Here is a 19,251-nt window from a genome sequence, read left to right as displayed (position 1 = left end):
CCCATATCGAAAAAAACTGCAAGGCAGGTAAAGTGAAATGGTATAGTAACCTACCTAACTTGTGCATCTTTGCTAGATGACCAAACTAAATCAGAAGTGACCTTTAAGTCACAACTTGTCTGGCAGCTAAAACATGAGTAGATGATACATCAGAGAAACCAACTCAGTGGTCAAATAATAAATAGCAGCTCTCGATCTCACTGATCAGTGTAACATCTACGCAAAACTGAGAAGGAAATTAGAAAATTAGGTTCGAATAAATTAGTTTCTCATGTTATTTCACCAACTTTTCACATGCATACATTGGTCCAGCCAGGAGCTCATTGATCGAACGATCCTAAGTTGTCAAAACTACTTGCATTTTCCTCGGAGGCACAGAGAAAAAAGATTAAGCTTTCTACTAAACTTGCTTTAATTTGTGAGTTTGTGACAATGGCGCCGTTCACCGAGCTTGCTTTGCCACGCTCTCATGGTCATGGCGCTAGAGTAGAGAAGGATCGTTCTATCTGGCCGCCTTGACCGCCTTCCCATGCCCGGACGAGCCTCCGTACGTGGCTCCGGTTTCTCCGAACCCACAGAAGAGTTGCCGATGACCGGGCAGTGCCACTGGAGGTGCCATGCCGATCCCGGCATTGCTGGCGCCGACAGCGGTGTAAAGGTTTGACGCGGTGGGCGCGGCATATGCCGATGAGGACGTCGACGCGACGCGCTTGCAGGAGAGGCACATTGTCAGCGTTGTCAGGGGCCCGGCCGCGCCTCCGTGCGCCGGCACCGGTGCCGGCGCCGCCTTCAGCGCCCTGAGCTCGGCAACCTCCTTCTCGAGGCGACGGTTCTGCTCGGCGAGCTGCTCGCACCAGCGCTTCATGTACTCACAGTCTACCTCCGTCTGCTTGAGCTTGGTCCTGGCGCGGCGGTTCTGGAACCACACCTCTACCTGTCGCGGCCGCAGCCCGAGGCTGTTGGCCAGTGCCAGCTTCTGCTTCTGCAAAAACCACGAGAAGTCCATGTCATTTCCCCGTTCTTTGCATGAATAATCCATGTGATGGATCGATGGTGTGCAGTGCAGTGAGAACGTACCGGAGTGAGCGTGTGGTGCGTCTTGAAGCACTCCTCGAGGACGGCGGCCTGGTCCTTGGAGAGCCGGAGCTTCTTGCGCGCGTTTCCGCCGTCGTCTTCCTGATCCTCGTCGCCGCTGCCGGCCGACCTTTCGGCGCCGCGCTTCATCCCGCTGCCACTGCCGCTTGATACCGGGCTGCCTGCCGAGCAGGTCCCATACTCCTCCGTCGACGCCGCGGGCGGAGGACCTACTTCTTGGACTTCCGGCGCCACATTGCCGCCGGAGTACCAGAAACTCGGCTGGGGCTGGGGGACGAGTCCCAAGCCAAGGCTCAGGCCAAGATCCAAGCTGGGACGCGCCATGTTTTACTAGCTAAACTCTGTCCGTGCAGGCAGAGACGAAACAGATATCGAGCTCGCCGCCGGTGGTGGTGATGACTGATGATGAGCAAATGATGCGCAGGTGCGCGGTCTTAAATAGTGGAATAGATCAAGTCACTGAGAATGGAAGGGAGCGCGCGGGCGACAATGATGAGCTGGTGCGCGTGGGGTGGATCTCCTTTGGAGATTCTATGGCGAGTTTCCATGGCGGCCCTTGACCCTTGAGACGCCACCAGGGATGCATTACCGGAGTAATCAACTGGTTAATCGCTGGCTAATCCAGGTTCCCAGGCAAGGTTAGATTAAGATAGGAATATGTGGTTGCTCGCTAGCACTAGCAAGCAAGAGACGAACGGAACTCGTCCAAAACTATATTGTTGTAGCTAGTACTTCCATTGCAAGAGAAATCGTTCGATCCGTGTAAAATACGCAGATGATAGTACACCAGTGTAGGAGTACAAGCAAGTGTGACATATTATACGATTTTCAATGTGCAAGCTGTTGCATGATTTCAGCATTACCATGCATAGTGTTTTCCTTGGAAGATCGCAGCTACCTGTGATTAGCCTTCTTCGAGAGGCAAAGATAAGAAAATTAGCAGGAAGATACGATCGATGGTAATTAATGATAACGATCGACAGATACAGACACCGTTTCGTCCTGGGCTCCCGCGAGTCCCAGGGCGAAACCCTAGTCAGCCGCCGCCGCCAGCCCCGTCCTCCTCTCCCCCGCCTCGCCGCCGCCAGGAGGCGCCACCGGGCGAAGCTCGGTCGGCGTCGGCGGCGGCGGGGCGCCTTCTCTCCTCCTCGCAGTGATGGCGGCGCGGGCGGCATCGGTGAGGGAGCGCGGCCGCGGGCAGGGCGTGGCGGCGCGGCTGTTCGACGGCGGCGCGGCGGCTCTGCAGGTTGTGCGTGCTCGGGCGGCGGCGGCTCCGCGGAAGCTTCTGCCACGGCGGGCGGCGCGAGCTCGGCCCGATGCGGCCCGATGGAGGCGGGCGCGCGCGGCGCGAGGGTGGGCGTCCACGACGCCTGGCGGTCGGGCGGCGGCGCTACGACCTGTGAGTGGAGCCGGACGGGCAGCGCGGCCAGGGCGGCCGCCTCGCGCGCGGGCCGGGGCAGGGGCCCCGGGCCCGGCCGAGCCCACCAAATCCCCAGATCTAGTGCCACAGGCAGCCATGGGGCTGCAGGTGCTGCTCTGCCACTTCCGAGTCCGTGGTGGTGCTGCTGGCCGACGAGCGCTCATGGAGGCGGATCCCTTGCTATGTGGTCCTCCGGGCTCCCTCGGATCTGCGGCGGGCGGAGTTTGGACGCCGGGCGGCGGCCCCGGACGGTGGGTGGCGACGTCGACCGGAAGGCGGGTGGCGTTCGCGGGTGCTGGCCGATCTCCTTGGCCGTGTGGACGGTGAGGAGTCGGTGGGTGGCTGGGTGCGGCGTGGTCGTGCTCCGGCGCGTTCTTCGTCCGTGTTCGTTGGCGCCTCCACTTTCCGATCTCTCTCGCGCCGGATACGGCATGGTTGGTCCTCGGACTGCCCGTTCTGCGTCCGTGCGAGTTTGGGGGGGAGCTGCCGGGGAAACTCTTGGCTGGCTCGGTGCCAGCCACATCGGCAGCGACGATTCTATCGCCGTTCTCCTTCTTGAAGGGCTGGTGAGGTAACCCTCCCCTTTTCCTCTTCTTCCCGGGTGAAAACTCAGGCTACGGCCGGGCGACGATGGCGCAATGCGTCGTTCTCCTCCTTGGAGGCGCCGCTTTGGGTTGAGGGGACAGAGGGCTATCGGTGTGGTGACAATGACAATGGTGCGGTTTGGGTGTGTCTTTGGTGAGGTTTGTGGCGGCTGTCAGCAAGTTCAAGGCTTTTTTGGGCGCTCAACCGCCTCTATGTTCTGTGTTGGCCGATGAGATGGGAAGGGTCCCTCCTTCGGCGGCAGCAAGGCGAGGCGGTCTCGGAGCCGGATCTTCATCTCTTTGACGCTGGTGCTTCTCCTCTTCGCTTGGCACGTCTCTTTCCGTCCGCGGCAGTTCTCCGTAGCTTGTACTTGTGGGCTCTTTGGTGGCGCCTGCCGAGTGGAATTCTCTGTAGTTCCTCTAGGGCTTTGCCTCTTTCTTTTACCTTGTTCAAGTTTGTGTAATCAGCACCATTGTATCCTAGCCGGTTGATGGCTTTATTAATTTAAAGCTGGGCTCTCGAGCCTTATGTTTAAAAAAAATTAATGATAACGATCATGATTTGTGCTTTTTAAAAGTAGGAGTGTTGAGAAGTGGGTTTTCCACTGTTCGGCCGTCCAGTTATTGGAACTAGTCGTGCATGATAGTAGAAACTAAAACTAGGGAGCTGTCTGTTTTCTTTTTTATCTCCCATCTAGTACCTCAAGTTCTAGGGAGTAAGCTCACCAATAAACCCACCCAACAGGTGGATAAATATAGCCACCCGGCAACCAAAACAAACAAAATTGTTTTCCAATGTGTTTTCTTACATACCTCCCTTCTCCAAAAGAAGGTGTATGATTTCAAGATTTAACATTGACCAATGAAATATATGTTATGTGGTAAACACATTATGCCATTTGAATCTTTCGAATATGATTACAAACATGTATATTTAATGGGTTGAAAGCCCGCATGGCTTCTCCGGTGATGGGCCCAATTCTTCTCATCACAGGGCATCGTGACGCAGGGCATCCATGATTTGGTAGCACGGGAATCCGTCGTACGGCTGGTGGGCGTAGGAGTTTGGCAATAGGGCGGCGACCCAGGTTATTAGACGACGACGGCCTTTGCTCTCAGGTGGACGATGGAGAGATTGGATCTCGAGATGGTTATGGCCTTCCATGTCCTGTGGCGCATGGGATCGAACTCATCATCTCCCGATTGAATAAAAGTCATGCATATCGCCGGCAGGGGCTATGCACCGTGGCTCCTATGCAGGCGTCAAGATATGTCTATTTTGTTGGACCGAAGGTGGTGTCACATCGGCTGGCAGCGTGGCAGTTTGGGACGTCCCGTCTTCCAGAATCTTCTGTAGTGATATACAGCTATTGAGGTGTTGTTAGCCGATCAAGTGATGATGGTAGATGCGGTTTTTAAGATGCGTATGTGCACTCGGTGGAAACACAAGATCTTCAATCATGCACTATCAACGCGTGTCTGCGTCATGCCCTTGTTAAAGGTGGTGTCTCAAAGTTCAACTTTGGGCTGTCCTAGCGGGTTGTAGCTTATGTCCGGCGCTCCCACGAGGATCTAGGTGGGTCGGTATCAGCATGGGAGCATTAGGCAATTTATTGGCCCACCCGGATGGAAAAGGCGCCATCAGGGCCGTGACTGAGCGCGTTCATTTATCCGGCACCTCCAATATCACTACTGAGAGGGTTATGTGAGCGCAACTGAAAATACTCTAAGTTCCGACTAACAATTGAAGATATGATCAATGGTAATTAATTATGTCATTTAGGTTTAGAAGTTTTTCGGTACAAGAGGTCGAAAAGTTCGGGTTTCGAAATGTGTTGGAACTTGGAGCTAGCATGTGTGATTCCAGCAAAAAAAAACTAGAGCACCGATTATATTTTATCTTCCCGCACTTTAAATTGTAGGGTTCAGTGAGTTAACCCATGGAAGAGGTACATACGTATACCTAGCATTGTGTTGGATACACGGAACATCGTCATGTCGGGAGTTTCTTAACTCTTTGACTGCCACATTTTAGTTGTTTTGGTGAAGAGGGAATTGCATGATTTCAAATGTTACCGTGCATAGTGCTTAGACTAACCATAGTGAAAGTAGCATAAGCATGATAACAAGCAACCACATGCAGTGCAAACTAAGCAGTTACGATTAGACTATTTACAGTGATAGTAACATAGGGAGTAACATCATGCGCCCTAAGATATTCTGGTGACATGGCATGATAATAAATAAATAAAGAGAATGAGGTGTCACTAGCTATATTATCATAACATCATACACCGCAAGATAAGATGAGTCTACAATATAATAAATGAGACAATGCATGAAACCACATATAACTTACTACCCACTATGGAGATAACTAGCTATGTTATTATAACATCACATACCGCAAAACAAGATGAGTCTACAATATAATAAATGACACAATGCATGAAACCACATATAACTTACTACCACTATGGAGATAATAACTTAAACTAGTAGCATATGTTTGTTGCTAATCTAAGTTATTCCCCACTATGACCAACCTTAGGAGTATAGAGATATAATTGGTTGTAATTAATGATATCGCCCATAGTTTACGTGTTTTTAAGTATGAGACGGAGTGTTGAGAAGTGTAATTATGTACCGTTTGACTCTCTTGCATGTTGGAACTTGGAACTAGTCGTGTGTGATTCTCGAAACAAAATAAAACAACTTCCTTCGTTCTTGAATACAAGGCCACTTTATGTTTTAAGACAAACTTTGACTAATAATTAGTTCAACCAAGTATGATTTGCATGTTATTTGAAACTATATCATCGGATGCACATTTCAATGAAATGTTTGATGGCATATTTTTGCATGATATATAATTTATATTTGGTTAATTAAATTATGAGTGAAAGTTTGACACAAAAAACAATGTCGCCTTGTATTCATGAATGGAGGGAGTACTAGAAGTGGGCTATATTTTCCCTCCCCTCCTACACCTCGAAGAGGTGGATAAATTTAGGAGCCCCTTGTCGTGGATACAAATGACCTTGTCATAGCTTGACTGACTTAACATAGGGTGTCCTCTGATGCGTGCAATCAATATTGATAAAATTTTACCCTTTGTATAGATAAAAATACACATGGTTGACCGGCTACAGAAAAAATTAACAAAGAATCAGCCAAAGTCTTACTCGGCAGAGATTGTAAAAAGTCATGCTAAGGAAACATATGTATGGACACCATGATTTGCACGGAAAACCATATGTTCGCAATGCATTAGACTGCTCATAGTGGGAGTAACATAAATAGTAACATCACACAACCTAATGTATTTTGGTGTCATAGCATGGCAATGAATGAAGAAAGAGAGTAAGGTAGTAACTAGCTATGTTACCATAACATCACACACCCCAAGATAAGATGAGTCTACAACATAATAAATGACACAATGCATGACACCACATGTAAGTTTCTACCCACTATGAAGGTAGTAACTTAGACTAGTAACATATGCCATGTTACTAGTCTAAGTTACTCCCCACTATGACTAGCCTTAGCTTGATTTTAGATAATTTTAGTTAAGTAGGAAAACACAAAACGTACATCTTTTTAGTGTGCCATGAACTATGATAAGCTAGCAAGGTCTATTAACCCTTTGATTGCTACTTTTAGCTTTGGTGGAAATCATAAGGTCATGTTCACTTAGTCATTTTACTACAAGTTGTCAGTTGGTACATTGCTAGCAAAGATTATAGGACGAGCAAGATCGCCACAACAACTGTGCAATGTAAGAGACCAAGCTATATTGCCAAAGTTTAGACCGTTCTTTTAAAGCACATTTTTTTACCTTTTTCTACGAATAAACCGCATTTTGTACTAACCGTACATTTGTTTGCAACATGGACACATCTAGTTTTTGGTCGACATAGAACTAGCTTAGTTCTTCTTGGCCAGATGATGATCACACAATTTTATGTGTAATTCATGTGCAACTGGAAAAACGATGTGCAATTATACACTCATATGTAATTGCATATCAAATGCAATTGCAGAATTATCATGTGCAATCCTCATGTGAAATCAAGATGCAAATCTAATGGTCCTAAAGTGGACCTAATGGCTTGACCTGTTTTAGTTTCTTTTAGTTTAGCTTTCTTCTCTCTCACCCTTCCATGTATATATTTCCTCTTGCTTTTCTGTACATATATTTTTATAATCAGTAAAAATCTACACCGTAGGGCCCTTCCCTACAGCTTTCCTGGTAAAAAAAAGTGGACTTAAAACTAACTTAATTCTCCAGTTGATCTATAATAAGCAAAAAAGAAGTATAGAATAAGTTTCCATATGTTAGCACCTCATCAGACGACATGGCTTCGGAGCTGGCTAAACAGCTAAAACCTAAACCAGCATAGATCGAGAGTATATGCATAGCACACATAATTTTCCGACAAAGCCATGTGGTGGGGAAATCATGCATGCAACAAACGACTAAAGGCAGGAGTAGTACGTGTGTGCGTGATCATCCATCGGGAATGGATCGGATCTATCTAACCAGCTCAGAATTCGCGAGCGAGCGACCTCATCATCGATCGATCTGATGATCAGTGGACGAAGACTAATTAACAACCGTCGAATCATTGCGTGCATGCGATCAACTTCACCCTCACACATCACATGGACATGGGGTTCCTGTTGGCCTCTGTCACACTGTCTAGCTAAATGCTGCTGATCAATGCCGTCGCTGCTGGCGATTCAAATGATTGCCATATAGCTCGATCGACCGTCAGTTAACTGTGTCTGGCTAGTCGTTGCGAATGTACGTGCATGTGATATTCTAATACATCCGATCGATACTAGTAACATGCACATAGTGTAATGAAGCATCAAATGATTCTCCCGAGAATCATTTTCCCTAGGAATGATCGCATTCAAATAATCCAACGTATACATGAATACTTCATCCAAGAATAATCTATTTGTTGACCTTTTTGTTAACATGTCTACTCTATGACGAGAACTTTGACTACTACTTTCATCGTACTAATATGCGATTGCAGGTTCGACCCTTCCGATCTACGTTTCTCCTCGTTGGCGGTGGTTGTTGCTCTGCTGCGCTCGTTCTTTGTGGCATTAGCACGCTGACTTTCTAATTGTCTCGTACAACAAGGTTTGCTTGGCGGCTCCAGTAAATGAGGGGTCACAATTTGGCACGCTCCAATGCTTGTCATGGTCGCTAAGGACCTTGTTGTATTCTTTTTGTTACTTCTACTGATTATTGTACTAGTTTCGTTAGCATGTCTACTCAATAACGAGGACTTTGACTAGATCTTCATCGTACTAATGTGTGGTTCCAGGTGCGACCCTTCCGATCAACGTATTTCTCATTGCCCGTGGTTGTTGCTCTAATGTGCCTGTTCTTGTGGCCTTAGCACGCCGACTTCCCGATTGTCATGTACGACAAGGTTTGCTCGGCTCCAGTAAGAGAGGGGCGATGACTCGGCACACTCCAATGATTTTCATTGTCACTAGGTGGTTCAAGGATCATGTTGTGTTCTTTGTTGCTTCTAATGATTTTTGTACTAATATTGGTTAATCCATTGTCCCCAAATACGTGGCTTATAAACTTAGATGAAAAAGTCATTGTTTTCAAATTCTGGCCAAGAATTTATACAAAAATATGAAGACCTATAATACCAAATGAATATCAATAGATTCTTCATAAGATATATTTTCATAATATACTTATTTAATAATATAGTTATTGATATTTTCTTCAATATATTTCATCAAAGTTTGAAAACATTGGATTCATACTAAGTTTAAATGCTACCTCCTATGGGATAGAGGGAGTATGATGGATAGACCGGAGAACCTTTTTGAAAAAAAAACTATGCTACAGGAGAATGAGCTATCATTCTAAAGAAAAGTGTTGTAACGATTACAGTAATTTCCTGAAGAAATACATGCATGCAAAAAAAAAAATCATGTAGTTTATTTTTACACATCTCAACATAGTAAAAGATGCATACTATGGCATTGTCCTTTTTCAAACTAAAAAGATCACTACATTTTTTTTGTCATATGAACACATTCACATACATGCAGGTCGAAGTGGGACCTGTACACAGTACACATATTCTAAAGACACAACTAGCATAAAAAAAAGGTTTGGACTTGCTATGTACAGTAGTCCAGATCTAGCAAACTAACTAATCAAATTATCAAAGAGAAAGAGGAATATGAAACAGGCAGGGACGACAGGACGGGTCAGTTGCACAGGAGTATTCAAGGCAGGACAGCCGAGGACATGCTATTTTCCACTAATCATTGCTGCCCACTGCCCTGGTGGCATCTGAATAATTGGGATATTATTGCGGCGAACTGAAGAGCATGTAGCAGCAGTAGTGCTGCTGTGCTGCAGCACCTTGGGCAGATGCAGTCATGGATGCACGCGCGCGCATGTGGACGAGCCGGGGATCCCGAGGCACGCCAGCGCGAACGAGCGTACGGCCGCGTCCCAGCACACGTGCGCCGGCCTGCAGCTCGCCCTGCCCAGCGGCTTTAACCGGTCGGCATGCTTTTTTTAAGGGTAAAAATGCATTTGTAATGTTTCTAGGAATACAAAAGAAATCTGGGGACTCGTCTTCAGCGGCGACGCATTTTAGCGTCCACACGCGTCCGTTTGCGTCGACCCTTTTGGTCGAAATCGACCGTGCGTTCGTTTGCGTCGGGGGTGGCTCCAGCGGCACGACGCATTTTTGTAGGACGAATTATTTTTTTAAACATGAAACATGGTTTACATACTTAAAACATTAAAAATAAACCTAAAACGCCTACTGCTCCTCGTCGCTGTGCTGCTCCTCGTCGCTGCGTTGCTCCTTGTTGTTGTCGAGCACGACAAGCTCCGGTATGATCCAAGGCCAGTTGCCATCCAGGGGAGCGTACGCCGGGCGCACCGCCGCCGGTGCTCGAGGTTGAGGAGGTTGCGGCTGTGGCGGCGGTGGAGGCGCCCAGTGCTGTGGCTGTGCCGGCGGTGGAGGCGCCCAGTGATGCGGCTGTGGCGGCGGTGGAGGCGCCCAGTGCTGCGGCTGTGGCGGCGGTGGAAGGGCCATGGCTCCGCGGGCCGTGGCGGCGGTTGAGGCGCCCACTCGCTGCGGCTGTGGCGGCGGTGGAGCGCCCAGCTGCTGCGGCCGTGTCCGGCGGTGGCGGAGGCGCCGCCGACTCCGGAGCGCCTATCGAAGTGCTTCATCCGCCGACAGGCCCGGCGGCATGACGGCGGTGGCGTAGCGGGGCAGCGGCGGCTGCACAGGCGCGTCGTACTCGGAGACGAGGACGGCGACCTTCGCCATCTCGTCGTCCGTCATGTTCTCCGGAAACTCGAAGTTCCGGCCCTCCGCCAAGGCCTGCTGCCATTCGTGGAAGACGACAGCGACGACTCGCTGTCGTCCTTCACCTCCTCGCTATGGTACGCGAGCGCCTCGACGTAGTCGTCGTCGTTGTCGTACACGGCGTAGGCTTCGTCGTCATCCTCGCGGTCGTCGGCGTCGTTGTGCTGCGTCTGCTGACGACGCGTCGGCGCCTGCTGACGACGAGCCGGCGGTGCAGGGCCGAAGGGGTAATCCCTGTCGCCCATGAAGCCTGCCCTTCGTCTCCTGTCCGTCTCCGTGGACAGGTACGTACGCCAAAGCTCCGAGTCGATGGCGTACGCCGGATCGTCGCGGAGGTCCGCCGGCGAATACCGCCTCCTGCGCCGGATCTCCGCCGTCCGATCGGGCTCACGCGCGAGTGCTCGGAGGGATGGGCACCGACGGCAGTCGAGCCGCCGACCGCCGAGCAGCCGCACGCTGGACCGAGCGTCGTCGCACGACATCCATTTTCCGTGCATGAGCCTCCCGCCGTGACGGGGAGCGGCACCCTCTTGCAGCCGCTGCCGGAGGCCTCGAAGTCGTTTTTCTTCCCCATGGCGCTGCGGCGGTGGTCGTGCGAGTGGAGGCGTGGTGTGGGTGAAGGAGCGACGCGGCCGGTGGACTTTTAAGGGCGGCCGCGCGCGGGATACGATGCCATTGACGGCGTCGCAGAAGCCCAGCCGCCGCTTGCCAGTGCGCGTGCAGAACAGGCAGCCGCGCCATTGATGGCGAAGGCTGCGGCGCAGACACGGAAGCGCTGACCGCCGAAGCGATGCCCTCGATGCAGGCTCGCTGCCAGGCGGGCCCGGAGGAGAAGAGAGCGGACACTTTGCGCGTCCGCCGAGCGTCCGCTGAGACGCAAACCTAGCGCATATTTGGGCCAGGTTTGCGTCTCCGCGGATAGCCCGGTCACTTTGCGTCGCCTCGCTAGAACAGGCCCCAGACGCATTTCCTGTCACGGTGGACACAAACGGGCGCTCAGCGTCCGTTTGCGTCGCGCCGCTGGAGATTCCCTAACCCAAACATGGCAGTCATATTCATGGTATGCCGACGAACGGACAAGCCCATGCCTCTCCGTGTTCGACGGTCTTCTCTCATGAACAAAACTAGTTCAGGTGAAGTCGGCGCCTCTCTCCTTTATTTTTTGCGTGATTATTCCAAATTTCTCGAGATAGCGGATCTCCATGCACTTATTACTTCGAGGCAATCCGAAGCCACGTCGATCCTCGATAGATGGAGATCCGAGGCCAATGCTAAGGCTTCACGCAAGCTAGGGCTTCCAGAGTGGCAGGATCATCGATACCTGGCATTACTTTTTTTTTTGAAATTTAAACACCATATATTAGGACAGCAAGCCGCCTCATTAAAAACCTTCTAGCCCCCTTAGGTACCCTGGAAGAAAAAGAGTGCGTCAGAAACTTGCCGCCTTTCAATCATAGTTCATTTACATCATCAAGAAGGCTACGAAGAAGGAAGCTAGGGGGATCATCGTCCCAATTACAAGGAATTTTATCTATGAAACAAACTCTAGCTAACTCATGAGCAGTTTTATTCGCTTCTCTTGGACAATGAGCATAAGAAACTGGTGGACAGGTTCAGCTGCCATTTATGCGGACTGCATTGATTTGGCCCTTGAGATCGGAGATGTTTCTTATGCTCGATACCTGGCATTACTATTGTTGATGCTCCAATGAAATTAAGCACATGTCCACGATCGACGGACTGCAGCAAAAGTTTCCACTTTCTCCTACTTATGGACTGCATCATCGACGTTGATCTTCGTTGAGCATGTTGGCATGTACTCCGTTCGGAGGGAGAAATGAGAAAACCCAATACTTCAAGAATATGCATGTGGCCTCGGCCCAGTGTGAGCCCGCCCACAAGAAATTGGGCTGCTCTTGGAGGAGATGCCTCTCTTTCTTCCACCTATCTGCTCTTCACGGATCAGAAGTATGGCGGCCCAACATGTTATCCACAATTTTCATAGATGTCTTCTTTATGATATGAATTTTCATTGATGATTAGGGATATTTGGTTATCTTCTCCCAAGTTGGCGGTGATGCGATTCGTCTTCTTGAATTTTGTGTCTCTTATCTTGCTTGTGTCACTTATTTGTATTTTCTCTGAGACATAATTTGGTCTTTAGCGTAGGGATGGTCGGTGTGACGATGTGTTAACTTTGGGAAAAAACCCTGATACAAAGATTTGACAATGATGACACATATACATGGACAACATTCACTTAACTAGAGATGCTCTGTTGTGCAATAAATCAGCTCACAATTTAGGAGCCTTAGTTATGGCGTGCAAATTGGCCACCAAGAGTGGTTCGAGCACGTCCCTGTCGATGTAAGCAGGGCCTTGTACGGTGATTCTACCATCTAAATTTAATGGAACTAGCAATGTGGCCCTCACAAATGTGAGGGAGTCATCTTTAGTGTATTCTAAGTGACTGCAAATAAGTTTAAAAGAGTAGGAGGTTCCAGAGAGATATCAGACCAATTTAAATCTTAGTCTACATGGTGATGCATGAAATATGTGGAAAATTATAGCTTGTTTTGTGTGATGATGTAGTGATAAACATTGCATTCCCAAATAACATTGGTATTTCCTTTCATTAAATAAATTATGTTGTAGACTTTAAAAGAAATATTTTAAACATTTGTAATTCCATCAAAACTATATCTATTTTTAGTGGAGTATTATCCTGGTTTCCTAATAAAAGTTGAGTTTTGCACATAGGCAACCATTTGGGCTACCAATATGTTAATGGTAATTGCGATTGGATAATACAAAATCATGTGTATATTTATCATGGAAATAGTTCCAAAATATGAAAAAATATATGACATTTGAGCTCTTACAATGGTAATACATTATGAGATCAAATTGAATTTTCGAAGATGGTGTCAAAGTTCTCGAAACCATAATTAAAATGGAACTAAAGGAAATATTTAGGATTCTCTATATATTAATGATTTAGTGTGGTTCTACATGACATTACGCGTGATTAGGTTGAGTCTAGATCACTCCTGTGTGGATATAGTAATATTATTTAAGTATGTGAAAAGTTACTTTAGCTCCCGGCTAGAGGTAGCTTGTTCTTATCATAAATTCATCAAAACATCATTTTAAAATCCCAGAAATTCTGAAAATGGCCTGCAGATTCTTATAGATGTCCAATATGAGTGACTAAATTTTTACCTGAGTATCTTCTAGTTTGTGATCTACGGGAAAAAGGACAAATGTGGAGAGTTTTTTTTTCCATTGGAGAGACCCCAATGGTTTCATGTTTGTATAGCCCAAGATATATTATATTATTGAACAAATCTTTTTAGTACCTAGAACACATATTTCACCAACTTTTCAGATATAAAAAATTATACCACTCTAATTAATTAACACCTAAGTTGCATCTAGAGGTTTATCATGCATGTTTTTTTTAAATCCAAAATTTCGCTAGAGGTTTTACCAGTTAACACTGGTACAAAATAAAAAATAACGGCGGATGAAAATTTCCAGTATTTGCATAATTTGCTTAAATGTAAAAAATTCTAGACTAATTAGTAAATTCGTTTGACAAATCTCGACCGGATATGTCAGTGCCCACTGGTATTTTGTACCTACGGAGCAAAAGAAAACCGCGATCATGTGTACCCAATATGGTTTACCTTCTCTCGTTTTATATCGTGTGGTTACCTTTTCTCGTTTTATATCGTGTGGTTGGGGCTTCATCGATTTTAATTTACTCTTGTCCATTTGTACACAGCTATCTATCTACAAGCTAGCTAGGTCTCGTTTAATGCATGGAATCAAAGATTTGGAGAGGGAGTGGACCAGGCATCTGGTTGTAGCCTCCCAAGGCGCACGGCCGGCTTCGGCTAGACAAATCTAATATCTCTGTTTTCCTCAATGCGTACGGGTTTGTAACTTAAGAGATCCCCTTAATCTGCTAGCTGGTGAGTTGATCAAATTTTATTACTTTTTGGAATTATGAATTGATGGCTAGATATTATTTTCTTGGATTAACGTGACCATGTATCATAATTATGTACAGTTGTGTTATCATGTTAATTAAATTACAGCCATAAGTTTTAGATCTAAATATTATTATAATTTAAATGGTGTGAATTAACATGAGGTTTTCGGGTAATTATTTTTAATTTTTCATGAAATCTTTCAATATAGGAGCTTGTCTCTATAGCTAAGAGGAGTTATGTTTGTATTTGATTTGTACGTGTTTGAAAGGAAATAGTCCATCTACTATTTCTTTCTCTATTCCCTATTCTCAAATCTCAAACGTTTTGAAGTATATCTTGTTATGTACCGAAGGGGAGCATTTTTTTAAAGAGTGGGGGCTAGTTTAGGAGCATGTTTTATTAAGGGTGGAGCCTGGTTTGGTGGGGCTGGTTCGGAAGGTGTTGGAATTGCGTAAACAGAAGTGTATCGCCATATGTTTAATCTAATAAGCTATCTAAATCTTAGTCATCAATTATTGATCTAACGGTTCCAAAAAAATAGAACCATGTGGATTAACGTGGTGCCATGAAAATATAACCCAGTATTGTGCTTTTAGTATATAATAGATGTCAGCGTTTACAAATAAATAAACTATTTTAAAGTCAGAAATTGTATTCACACCTAGGGCACCTAGCATTCCATAGAGCGAAAACCTACAAGGCAACTTTACCATGCCCGTTGATACAATTTGAAGGTGGTCCGTTCTAGATGATTCCAAACAACAATTTAGTTTCTGGCAAGCAGGTGACATGTGTAACAATTTGGATTGTGGATTTCATCAAGACCTACCAACAATGTGGTTCTGATCCGATTCGATGATATGCAGTTTTATTCTTTGGAACACATTATCCTTTGATGCCCCTTTTCACATTTTTCTTTGTTGTGGAGCATGTTGTTTCGGTATGAAGTCAAGACGTACGCGGGGGGGGGGTCGAAAACGACGGTAAGTTCTTCCATCTTTCACATGTGTGTTGGTGAAATGTATATCATATTTCAAAAATACTTCAACCATACACTGTCACTAGTTGACATAAATGGCTACAAGAACTACACTATAAGCACACATCCAAATAAGACAAACTGATTGCTAATTTTAATTCATACATGTATACTAATTTGCAAACTCACCGAGTGGAAAACAAATAACTTTCGGTTGGATAACTAATTAACTCTCGTCAGTAGTTTGCCAAAGTAGGAAGGTTATAATTCATCCGAAAAAATCGGACATGAAGCCATCGCCGCAAGAAACACCATCTCGATGAGGAAGGGGCATGGGCAATTATATCTTGGCCATCAGCATTATTGCTGCCCAAGGTGATCCCACCCAGAACAACTACCACCACATCATATCAGATCCAAGAAATAAGCAAAATCGCTAGCTCCACACTCATAATAGAAGATTCATAAACCCTTTTTTTCCTATGATAGCTGGTCTCGTTGATCGATGCTCTTGACTTATTGTTGGGGTTTTCTTATTTCTTATGGTTTAGATTCCATTTAGTCCAAGTACAACAAAGCAGGACATGCATAATCGATGGAGGTGGTTAATCTAGTTTAAACTCCCAGTTGACGATGCACATGAAGATTGGCATGATCATGGCCGTGACTAGGATCTTGAGAAGTTAGGAGAAGTTAATTGACTGTTAATTCCATGACGGTACGATCCGATTCTCCTGACTGCCCAGTCCAGCTAGCTAGCCGTTGGCCGGTTATTAGAGCATCTCGAGAGAATATCGAGCTGTCATATGTTAGTTAAACATGCATAATGGGAAAAAAAAGGTACTACTATATATACATTTGTAAAATTTAACAAACGTCGTCATAACAAATAATTAATCGTTATGCACGATCAATCTTGGGAATAATTGGATGGTTAGTAGTTCGTATAGCACACATTGTATGATGGCCATTAAGTAGCTAGCTGACGAGACAATAATGATGCGTAGCAAGATCCTACTTACTATAGCTAGCTCGACAAGGCCATGTTATACGAATGATGGTGTACCAATACAACAGCTGCCTAATTGTACTTTGTAACTAACTCGATCATCAGGGCGGCTCTCGTAACGATCTCTGGAAGCTTAATTTGATTAGCTAGCTTAGCTATCTGGCTAACTGCTGAATCATTTGTGGCCGCACATGGCCTTTAATTGGGATAGCTGGTGAAGTGATGATTGTGTTAAATTCCAATGTGCGCGCTGATCATGTAGCGGAGCACACGACAGTATACTCCATTGCATTCCTCCGTGCAAGTTGTATATATGTTTCGAGCCCACTGTACGGTCTCTCTAATGAGATGATTTGACCGTCTATTTTGTATGACATTATCGCACTACCACCACGACATTATCGCACTACCACCAGGCATCTTCGGCTCGAAGGAATTTCAGCATGAGCTTTATTTTTGTATGGTTTGAAATAATGATCACATGGAAACTATTTTCTATTGTAATCATTTACTACTATGTTTCTTCCACGGTATAACGAATCAAACACATGTTAGTGTCAACTTGTATAACCGGGGAAGGATTAACATCGTTGTACCATCGATATCTAGAACATCAAGCAAAATTCTGTATCACAAAAGTTGTTTGCTCTACACAAAGGGGTTTTGCAGTATGGCACGGGTTCCATCATAATAGATACATGTAGTACCACCTCCGCCACCCTCATCCCTTTTTCCATATCTTCTTCGTCCCTACATCTAGCTCCTCCCCTGCTCCTTGATTTTGGCTAGGGTAGGCCGCTAGTCGCCCATTCCCTCCGGCCAAGCTCATCGCAAGCCCATACCCTCGCTGTATGCTCTAGCATGGCTCCGTCTGCCTGGCCATGTTGTCGCCGGTGGTTCGTCCCGGTGATGCATGGTTCAAGCCCTGTCGCCTACTCCAACCCACCTTTTCGCATCAGGTCTACGTGGTGACAATGGCGAGGTTTCACGGAATTTGGGAAAACTAGGGGTACGTCTAGTGGTGGAAAGGCATAGTCTGATCTTAAGACTGCTAATTTCACCCATGGGTACGGGTACCTTACCTGCATGGGCAGGATATGCGCCGACACGCTTTGTACCCATGTGTAGTACCCATACTATACCCGTTAAGTTATGGGTAGGACACATGTATGACATTATACCCGCGGGTATACCCACAAGTTTCTACATTTTCATGTGATATGTCTATATTTTGTTGACATGAGTTAAAATATGAGATTGGTACCCACTAACTATATAGGCGCGAGTATGTTATTGTTCTATCTTGTCCATACCCTACCCATTGCCATCCTTATCCAACATAATTTTGCCTAAAAAAATGGTTATTTTACTTCTTTGCCTCTTTTCCAGAATTTAATGCTATTATCGTACATTTATGTCAAAACCAGAAGTCGAAGCGATTACGATCACACTAACTAGTCGTCATTGTTGCCGGTAGGTGAAACTAATGTTTAAAATATCGTGCTAAAAGAATTAGTGAAAACCTAGTCCAAATGCTATAGCCGCTATGTCATGGTACATTATAAATGACGAAAATACCAGATATCAAAAATAAAAGATTTTAGGAATAAAGCAAAAAATTGCATTTCTCCAATTGTCTAGAAACCTAACATCGACATCCCACAGAGGTAACTGCAATACATCGTAGTATACATTACTTAGAATTATCTGGATTACCGATGTGATCTTCAGAAGAAAAAGAACCAATAGATTACATGCCATCACCACTACAAATATGAACCAACATCTTCTTTCTAATGAAGAACTTGGATCTTTGGGCCAATAGGCTGGAAAAAGATGACGTAGCATGTCATTTCGCAAATGGCATCATAGCGAGCAAAGTTGCTGAAATTCAAGATGAACCTTTTTAATATGCTATTGCGATAATATCACCGAATTAACGCGCTATTTTCTTCGTGAAGCCGAAGCCGGCCTGCGCGCATGTATGAGTAGCGAATGATTTGTGCACCACCCTTAACCACCACTAGCGCTCCTTAATCAAATCCCCACATGAGCTAAAATCCATGGCGCGAGATCTAGCTCCGGCACCGGCAGCCAGCAATGCAAGGTGGTGGCAGGAAGGAGGATACACGCGTGGGCCAGGCGCGCGCACACGGTCCGGTCGGCTCGGCCCAATCATTCGCTCATGTGGGCTCGGCTTATTTTAATCCGACGGTGACTGTGCCGCACGCACGCCACAGCGAGTGAATTTTGACCGCATGATTGGGTAGTCAGAGCAGATCATGTGGCCAGCGCGCGAGATCGCCCGACACGCCAGGTGCGCGCGGTCGCGGCTGCATCTCTCGGGAGCCGAGCGTGTGCGCTTGCAATCGGCTCAATCAACATAGTTTTTTCAGTACTGGAGGAGAGCATACCGGGCTTCGGAGTTCGGACCAGGCTAGAAAACGCTTGTAGATTTCAAATAGGCCCAAGCCCATTATCAGAAAATAGCCTAAAAGCCCAGCGGGCCATCAAGGTGTGGGCTTAGGTTTCAAATATTTCGTGGAATAAAAAATGTTTAGATTTCAAAATTGTTTTGATTTTAAAAACATGCAATTATTTTATAAAAAACTTTGAGATTTTGAAAACTGTTCAAAATTTAAAATAAATTTATGCTTTTTAAAAATTCTTCAAAAAATGGTTTGATGTGAAATGTTAATGTTTTAAAAATTACCATATTTTTTAAAAGTGTTGAAATTACCAGGTCGAGGTTAGCAGGACCACCGGCCATTAGATCAGTATGAT

At 46.0% G+C, this 19,251-nt stretch overlaps 1 protein-coding gene across 1 annotated transcript; it reads right to left on the bottom strand.

Annotated features, from left to right (window-relative positions):
- Positions 1–502: 502 nt before the first annotated feature.
- Positions 503–1,419, bottom strand: LOC124666691 (homeobox-leucine zipper protein HOX28-like). The gene is made up of 2 exons (XM_047204027.1): positions 1,078–1,419; positions 503–982 (listed from the first exon to the last, which is right to left on the bottom strand). The coding sequence occupies exons 1-2, from the start codon at positions 1,417–1,419 to the stop codon at positions 503–505; spliced, it is 822 nt and encodes a 273-aa protein (XP_047059983.1).
- Positions 1,420–19,251: the final 17,832 nt, after the last annotated feature.

Source organism: Lolium rigidum, chromosome 1 (assembly GCF_022539505.1).
Source record: "Lolium rigidum isolate FL_2022 chromosome 1, APGP_CSIRO_Lrig_0.1, whole genome shotgun sequence".
NCBI lineage: Eukaryota > Viridiplantae > Streptophyta > Magnoliopsida > Poales > Poaceae > Lolium > Lolium rigidum.
Note: the sequence above shows the minus strand (reverse complement) of the source record. Positions and strands in the feature narration are given on the sequence as shown.

Coding starts and splice junctions, on each gene's coding strand:
- LOC124666691 (XM_047204027.1), bottom strand. CDS start 1,419: ATGGCGCGTCCCAGCTTGGATCTTGGCCTGAGCCTTGGCTTGGGACTC. Junction 983..1,077: donor CGCACCACACGCTCACTCCG/GTACGTTCTCAC, acceptor TGGTTTTTGCAG/AAGCAGAAGCTGGCACTGGC.